This window comes from Zingiber officinale, chromosome 5A (assembly GCF_018446385.1).
Source record: "Zingiber officinale cultivar Zhangliang chromosome 5A, Zo_v1.1, whole genome shotgun sequence".
In the NCBI taxonomy this organism is placed as follows: Eukaryota; Viridiplantae; Streptophyta; class Magnoliopsida; order Zingiberales; family Zingiberaceae; genus Zingiber; species Zingiber officinale.
The window spans coordinates 144116851-144125611 of NC_055994.1; the positions used below are offsets into that span (position 1 = coordinate 144116851).

The 8761-nt window shown below is 40.0% G+C and overlaps 2 protein-coding genes across 2 annotated transcripts; one reads left to right on the plus strand and one right to left on the minus strand.

Moving 5' to 3' along the window:
* Window positions 1-258: 258 nt before the first annotated feature.
* Window positions 259-4060, plus strand: LOC121982212 (GTP-binding protein BRASSINAZOLE INSENSITIVE PALE GREEN 2, chloroplastic-like). The gene is made up of 3 exons (XM_042535175.1): window positions 259-1557; window positions 3313-3480; window positions 3550-4060. Exons 1-3 carry the CDS (start codon window positions 310-312, stop codon window positions 3913-3915), a joined length of 1782 nt encoding a protein of 593 aa, XP_042391109.1. The 5' UTR covers window positions 259-309; the 3' UTR covers window positions 3916-4060.
* Window positions 4061-7737: 3677 nt separating this feature from the next.
* Window positions 7738-8311, minus strand: LOC121983343. The gene has a single exon (XM_042536277.1). It carries the CDS (start codon window positions 8257-8259, stop codon window positions 7954-7956), a length of 306 nt encoding a protein of 101 aa, XP_042392211.1. The 5' UTR covers window positions 8260-8311; the 3' UTR covers window positions 7738-7953.
* Window positions 8312-8761: the final 450 nt, after the last annotated feature.

The window sequence follows — 8761 nt, forward strand, 5'->3', positions numbered from 1 at the left end:
TTTAAAACTTAATTCACGCTCCTATTCTATCAAAACCCAAGGGAGGGGTGAGTTTCATCTATACCCAAATTTTTGAATTTCATTCTAAAATCTTGATTCCATTCTTATTAACCAAATATAAAATTTAAGAATGAATCCATTCCCTTATTCCTAAATCCATAAACCAAACATCACCATAATATTTGGTGCGAACCTGGTTAATTGAATGCTAAATTAATAAATCAGTCCCGGCCCATTCAAGAAGCCGAACCGAATCCGCCGTCTTTGCCTCAAAACATCAAACACCTTCAAGGTTCACAAGTCACAACAATGCTCTCTCTTGCCCGGAAGCTCTCCCCATCCCTCAACAAGCGGCCGCCGTTCCCTCTCGCTCACTTCCGCTACTTCTATGCTTCTCCAAGCCCTTCAACTTCCACTTCCTCCTCCTCCCCTTCCTTCCTTCTTCACCGAAGCCACCACGCTTCTTTTCTCCCCTTATTCTTTCCCTTCTGCCGCCCCTCCTCCTCCGCCGCCCAGCAACTTCCTCCCCTCTCCGCCCTCCGAGGCGGATGCTATCATGAGGGAGACGACGATGTCGACCGACCCCCTCCTCACCTCCTCCCGCTCTGCCCCGGGTGCGGCGTCCACATGCAGTCCTCTGACCCCGCCCTCCCCGGCTTCTTCACCGCACCCTCCGCTAAGTCCCCGGACTACCGAGCCCCCATTGATCGCGCTCGTCCCTTGGGTTCTGACGACACCTCTCTGTCGCTCTTCCTCAAATCCGGCCATCTCATGCCTAAGGAGGATCCCCTTGGCCCCGATCAGCCTTCTCGGCCTCTGGTCTGCACCCGCTGTCACTCCCTTCGCCATTACGGCCGCGTCAAGAACCCCTCCTCCGAGAACCTCCTCCCCGACTTCGACTTCGACCACATGGTCGGCCCCAAGATGGTCTCCCCAGCCGGCGCTCGATCCATCGTTCTCATGGTCGTTGATGCGGCCGATTTCGACGGCTCCTTCCCCCGAAAGGTCGCCCGGCTGATTTCCTCTTCCATCGAGAAGAATTCCAGGGCCTGGAAGGAGGGCAAACCCGGGAACATTCCAAGGGCGGTGCTCGCCGTGACCAAGATTGACCTCCTCCCTTCTTCCATATCTCCAAATGCGTTGGAGGACTGGGTCAGGAAGAGGGCCAGAGTTGGTGGAGTTAGCAAGTTGACGGCAGTGCACCTGGTGAGTGCGGTCAGGAATTGGGGCGTCCGGAACCTCGTTGACCGTGTGAGGGACCTCGTCGGGGTGCGCGGCAATGTTTGGGTAGTAGGGGCTCAGAACGCTGGCAAATCTACGTTGATCAACTCAATGGCGAGATGCGTTGGGGACAAAGTGAGCCACTTGACAGAAGCTCCTGTGCCGGGCACTACTTTAGGGATCATTAGAATGGAAGGAATTCTCAACGGGAAGGCTAAACTGTTTGACACACCTGGTATACTGCACCCTTACCAGATCACAACGAGGCTGACACAGGAAGAGCAGAAACTTGCCCATATGAGCAAAGAACTGAAACCTAGGACATACAGAATCAAGGTTTGTGATGTTAATTATATTCTCATGTCCATTTACTTAATGGAAGTAAAGATACTAGATTGTTTCATTTTTTACATGCTACGTACATATTCTTGTTGTGAGACTTTGAAGAAGAAGAAGAAGAAGAAGAAGAAAAAGAAAAGAAAACATTTTGGTTGTTGAACTTACCTGCAATAAAACAATTTGATACAGTTAAGTATCTGATTAGTTATCATATCAATTGTTCATATCATAAATGTTTGAGAGCTTAAGAAAAGGACATTAGGCTAGAGACCTGAATTTAGATAGTGTTGGAAAGGGCACAACAATTAAATTTTATGAAAGTGGTTATTGAAAGTCTAAGTTGATGTATTTTCACTAGAATCACAATGTCAGTGGGCAATACGTTAGAAGGTTATCATCTTGCTCATTAGAGTTTTGTGATCCATGCGCCTACAAATGGCTTCTTAATTTGCTTTTGGTGCCTAGTGAGGGATACTTGTAAATAGCTTGAAATTGTTTGTAAGAAAGCTAAAACAGAGCAAATATGATCTCAAACTACATTATCTTGTTATCCAGGAATGGTTGGATTAGTTTGAAGTAGAAATGGTTAATATGCTACAACTACAACAGAGTGTGACACATGCTATTTAGGATTAACTGCCATAAATTCCTATACAATGCTGCATAACTGATGATATGTAGATATTTGAAATTATTTTTAGCTATGTTAAATAAAGTTTTCTCTAGTCTTCCTCTATCCACGACACATTCAATAGGTGAGACCAATGCGGTAATTGGCCAGATTGTGAACTTCACTTTTGTTACTCCTGAAAAAAGAGAATTACAAGCAATTTCAAAATTATTTGGTGTTGAGAAATAGGATTAGTATTAGTATATTGATGTTTAATGGGGTTTGTGATGAAAATTATTCACTATGATGTTTTTTTTTTTGGAATTCTCAATTATTATCAATCCTAGGAAGTGAGCCTGAGAGATTCAATATCTGTTTTAACACTTGCTTTGCAGGAAATAGCTACTAATAAGTGCCTAGAACTTCATATTCTGATAAAAATGGAACTTCCCTCATGTTATTATATTATTTTGAATGTTTACTTTCATTTTAAATGTTCTCTGCTAAAAGCTTGAAAGATAGTTAAAATGGACTAAATTGATGTGATTCTTCCTATATATGATGAGTAGTCTTCCTGCAACTAAATAATCAATCAAGAATTTACCTCTGCAAAATTCCACCATGGAAGGTGCCAAAGGATACTCCACTTTAAGAGAATCTGTTAGTTGCTAACTTGCTATTCAATTTGTAGATTTGGATGAGTTTTAAGGTGAACCATATTAATAATTAGGTTTCGTTGGCTTCACAAGGATGATATGAATTCTTTGTTTCTATTTTCACTGGAGAACTAATACTCAATGTGGATAAATATCCATTTGTATTTGTGAATATATGATGCAAATCTGGTTAGTGTTTTTTGTTGATTTTACAAGTACTCATGGTATGAAGTCGAGTTGCTTGTTTTTAATGGAAGCGTAGGCTTATTGAATTGAAATCTGCTTGATTCTCGATAACATTTATAGCTTGTCTGAGGGTGAAATTTGTGTTCCTAATTTGTGAGAAAATGGATGTTGTCTTTTGTTGTCCACACTGTTTAGACTAATGGACATATTTCATCTAGTTTTATTGTTTTGTACTGATTCTTCCAGCTTCTGCATTATTAAATTCTTATAATTAATCTTATCGACCTACTTCAAAAACAGCCTCAACATTCTGTTCATATTGGTGGCCTTGTGCGGGTAGACATCGAGAAATCATCTGTTGATTCTATCTATCTCACTGTGTGGGCTTCGCCACTTGTTCCTCTTCATATGGGCAAGACAGAGAATGCAGCCATACTGATAGAAACCCACTTCGGTCAACAGCTACAGGTACGGGAAAAAATATCATCATTGATTGCGTGTTTGTGGATATAATGGTATCGTACATTTTTCCTGCAGCCTCCTATAGGTGACAAGCGCGTCCAGGAACTCGGTAAATGGCTGAGAAAGGAATTTAATGTTACTGGGGAAAGTTGGGATAGAAGTTCTGTCGATATTGCAGTTGCTGGTCTTGGCTGGTGTGCTATCGCGCTGAAAGGCGAGGCATTGCTGGGCATTTGGACATACGATGGGATCGATGTGTTACAGCGTAGCTCATTGATCGCGGAAAGAGCAACAATATTTGAAGAAGCAGGATTTACTCATTCAAAGATTGTTTTCAAGGCAGACAGTGAGGCTAATAAACTGAAGCACAGGAAATTAGAGAAGAAATTGACTGGATCTGCTGCGGCTACTGGAACGCTGGATGAAGCAATCCGTATGTGATTATCGTTAAACTGGAATCACTAAGAATTTTTCAAGTTAAATGGATGTCAATGGTGGTTTTTGCCATAAGCGCAACTAGAAAAAGAGTTGTAGTGTGATTAATGTTGCGTTTGTAAACTTGTTCGACATGCATTATTTACAGTAATCCTATTTTGTCCAAATGAGATTACGGTTTTATCGTAAATAGGATGGTAAACGCGTGATTATGGATTTATGGTTTTCCCAATGAGCCCACCTGGGCGAGCCCCATGTCTGGATGAGAAAAGGGGAGGATTAATGAGGGGAGGATTAATGTTAAATTCAAGTAAATGTTTAATAAATGGATTGATTAAACTATTATATTAATAATAAAAGGACATATTGTAGGGTTCGACTATAATATCTTGATAAGGATAAATAAATGTTTCCAAATGAGCCCACCTGGGCATTTTTCGTTGGATAAATTTTGATGGAAGTATTGGCTAAGTACCGAAGTGCTTGGGATTGATTTTGTCTCATTGGAGGCACCTTCTATGCTTATGGAAAGTGCCCTCCAAGCATTTTATAAGGCAGTCTCGAATGTGCATTGATATAACAACAATACACAAGCTACTACATGTGCATTGAAGCTTCTGATTGCTCCCGATTCTTGCTGCAACTCTACTGTGAAGCTGCTGAGCCCGACGACTGCTCTGAGAAGTTCTGATCGCGCCCGGCAGACAGACATCAACACAAAGTGGCTCATTTCGATTCCTAAACAGTGTTAGTAAAATCTTGTTATTATACTTACTATTAAAGGACAAGTGCAGTGTGTTGCATTTGACTTAACTTTTCTTGTACTCAATTCTCTCTTCCGAGGGTACTGGAAGAGGTTTTTAGTTAATTGCCCATCGATAGGTCCACGAGACCTGAGCCTTGGAGTATGAGTCGCCGAAGGCTCCAAATCACGTAAAAACCGTTTGTGTTCTTCTCGTGTTCTTAATCTTTGAATTCTTACTTTCCGCTTTATACTCATGTTTTTAAAAACCAAAAAAGAAGCATTTTGAAAACCACGTGATTCACCCCTTTTCACGTGCGTCACGATCAAACAAGTGGTATCAGAGTAGGTACTGCTCTGATTTGGTGCAACCGCCAATCAGGCAAAGGGGGTGAAAGTTTTTTGTCTCTTTTCTCATTTTTCATTTTTCGACATAATCCAAATTGGTATCATTATCTCTTTGGAAACATTTCTTTCGTAGCAATTCAAATTGAACTGATTCAACACTAATTTAGTTTTAAATTTTTACTTTTTCTCCCACACTGCTAAATCCAAGACCAAGTCTTGGGATCCTCTTCTTTATTTCTTTGTGTGCAAGAGTTATGGCCCAAATCGAGGGATTCAGCACCATCCGTCCTCCCCTATTCAACAATGACGACTTCCCGTACTAGAAGAAGCGAATGGAGGTCTATCTAAAGACCGACTTCGACCAGTGGTTCAGTGTCATCAGAGGCTACAAAGCTCCAGTCACAACTCTGGAAATCCAATGGACCCAGAACATTGGAACCCAGAGATAAAGAAGAAAGCCCAGACTTCATCGAACTACATGAAGGAACCAACAACGCTAAGGTAACTAAAAGAGATCTTTATTTAAATAAGTTATTTAATATAAAATACAAGAAGGAGAATCGGCGAGTCAACTCCACGCGAGGATAAAAGACATCCTCAACGGGTTTCATACCATCGGCCACCAAATGGAGACCCGCGACCTAATAAGGTATGCTTTAAACGCATTTCCTCGGGATGCATTATGGGCATCCATCGTGGATGCCTACAAAATTTTGAAGAATCTTTCAAAATTAAAGTTAGATGAACTATTTTGTAAACTTGAGATACACGAACAAACTAACGCCAGAACCGAAAAAGGTGTTGCTCTTTTTGCAAGTTCCTCCAAGGAAAAGTCAAGAACCAAACCTGAATCTGAAGATGAGTTTGACCAAGACTCAGAAGACGAAGAACACCTGATGACCTTGGTAAGAAAAATATTCACCAGGAGGAAGAAAAACTTCAGCAAAAATGACCTGGAGAAAATCAACTCCACTACCGAACCAAAGAATGTGACCTGTTTCGGATGCAACAAGAAAGATCACTACAAGAACGAGTGCCCAAAGTTGAAGAATGACAAAACCAAGACAACCAAAAAGAAGACATTCAAAGCAACGTGGGACGAATCGTCTTCAGAGGAATCAGAAGCCAAAGATTAGAAGCACTGAAGCTACCTCGCGCTGATGGCCCACAAATCAGATTCAGAGGATGAATCGGAAGACGAGTCCGAACCCGAATCAAGCCACGAGTCCATACTCGTTTTTGAAGGTTCCGATGAGATATATTTTAATTTAAGCAAAAAGTTCTTTAAAATAATTACATAAATAGAAAATTAACCGAACACGAAAATCTAAATAAAATGCTCTTTAAGGAAAACTAACATATTAAGGAACAAATTGAAAAATCTAATCTAAATCAAATCGTAAAACTTGAGAAGGAAAATTCAACACTAAAAATTAAAATTAACAAACTTAAAAGGTTGTTAGAAGATTTCACAACTAGATTAAAAAATTTGGATCTAATATTAAATAATCAAAAAATAGTATACAACAAATCTGAGCTTAGATACAAGTCTAGATCAACAAATAAATCATTTATGTCACTTGTAACTCAAAACAAAACACAAACTAAAGTTTGAGTCCCAAAAGCGTGTCTAACCACGCAAGTAGGAATTAACCAATACTATATAACTAAAAATAAAGTATATTATGTAAAATCAAATGACCCAATTCAGAATCCTAACAATAAAATTAAATCAACTAAATCAAAATCAAATAATAAAAATAACTACAGAACCAAATGAAACCCAAATTATCATCAAGTTCATTTCAATTATAAAAGTAATCGATATAAACCTAGAATTAAAATTTAATCCAGATCAATAATTCAGGAGAAGACTCCAAACTAGTTGTTGACACCTCCAAAAATAACCTACTCAGTAGGATAATTAGGATTAGTTTTAAAAGGGACAAAAATTTAACTTGACCTATGATGCTGGTGAAGTTTTGGATGATAGTAAGTTAGGAAAACTTTGTCTATGCATGTCTAAGAAGATATGACTTTGACCTTGTGCATTTAGCTTAGTGGAACTAACCGAAGGTACCCCTTACAGATCCTAACTAGTTAGACCAAGGTTTTGTATTAAGTTCAGTGGATAAGACTATTTGGAAAACTTTGAAGGTATGATTACTCTAATGATGTCCAAGTGACTCACCATAGCCCAGAAGTTTATCCAAAAAATACCTGTTTGTTGAACTCAAAGCTAAACCTAAATCTAACATAAGGTTAAACCAAACCTAAATTTGAACTTAACTTATCTCACAAAATTATAGGATTCTTTAATTGAAAACGTAGATCGTGAGATGACTAAGGACTTAAATTCAATTCAAATGAAAATCAAAATTAAATTCAACCGATTTTTTTTAAAAAAAAAACAAAAAATATAAATTAACATTAATAATAATTTAAAAAATTATTTTAACTTTAAAATTATTTTAAAAATTATTTTATCTTAAAAAATTATTTTAACTTAAAAAATTATTTTAACTTAAAATTATTTTGACTTAAAAAATTATTTTAATTTAAAAATTATTTTAATTTAAAAATTATTTTAAAATAACATTTATCAATTCTTCCCGTCCAAAAAAAACTTGAGATCGATTTGTCTACTTGATGTTCTTCCAGTCCTAGTCAAAAGTTGCAGGCCCTTCGTTTACTGTCTTCATTCGATACAGTCAACAAGCCTTGAAGACTTCAAAGAATTGAAACTTGGAAGGGAGAAGGAAGAGAACGGCATGCATCGACTGACCAAAAAGTTACATTAAATTCTACTGTTGAATTCTTTTGTCAGCGAGAACAAGGAGAAGGAATTGAAGTCCAAAATTATGGCCGTCGCCGGCGGCCGCGCGCCACCAGACGGTTATCTGTCAGAATATATATATATATATATATATATATATATATATGCTTCTTGTACATCAGGGGGCGCGGCCGGTGCGCATGGGAACTCGAACCGGGAGCGGCCGCCCCGTCCCCGACCCGCCGCAGCTCCTGCACGCCACCTTCCCCGAACCGGCGCAGGAGCGGCACCCGGAGTCGTCCCCGTCGGACCACCGCGAGCACAGGCACTTCACGCGGCCGGTGCCGTTGCACGTCTCGCACCGCGGCCACCGGCCGCCGCCGGCCATCGGCCGCCAGCCCTCCATCGCCGACTTCACCGCCGCCGCGCCGGCCAGGACCCCCAGCCCGGTCGCCAGCTGAGAAACGAGCACCAGAGGCCCCATCGCCGCTTCAGATGCGCCGCGCCCTCGAATTGCTCGATGAAATGCCTGAACGGCAATTGGGAAGGATACTTATACGGAGGAGAAGGCGGAAGGGAAGCACGAAAGGGTCTCCTGGACCCGACCGATGAGCGGTTCCGATTCGGCGACTGACGGATTGGACGGTCCAGATAGCTCGACTTGCGTCGACTAAGTATTTCCGCCATGTGTTTCCGCGTGTTTGCATATTTTTTATTTAGTATTCAGCATCGCCGTTGAACTTAGGGAACTTAAATAATGATTGTGTTTTATGAGACATAATATGATTACGTTAGTTTCTGTTGCTCATGACACGTTTAAAACGTGAGAATGTTTTTTTTAGTTGGCATCTGTATTTAGTCCATGTCGGTTAATTTTAAAGGGGATGGATTTTAAAAAATTTAATAGGCAAGCGAACGGTCTATCAATCCATCCAGTGTTTTTAGATCAATTATTTATTAAAAAAAAGTATTCATTAATTCGTAAA

Bases quoted from the DNA above. Each gene is read 5' to 3' on its own strand.
- LOC121983343 (XM_042536277.1), bottom strand. From the start codon at position 8,259: ATGGGGCCTCTGGTGCTCGTTTCTCAGCTGGCGACCGGGCTGGGGGTC.
- LOC121982212 (XM_042535175.1), top strand. From the start codon at position 310: ATGCTCTCTCTTGCCCGGAAGCTCTCCCCATCCCTCAACAAGCGGCCG. The intron at 1,558-3,312 runs GTTTGTGATGTT...CTTCAAAAACAG, and splicing joins CTAGGACATACAGAATCAAG to CCTCAACATTCTGTTCATAT. The intron at 3,481-3,549 runs GTACGGGAAAAA...TTTTTCCTGCAG, and splicing joins ACTTCGGTCAACAGCTACAG to CCTCCTATAGGTGACAAGCG.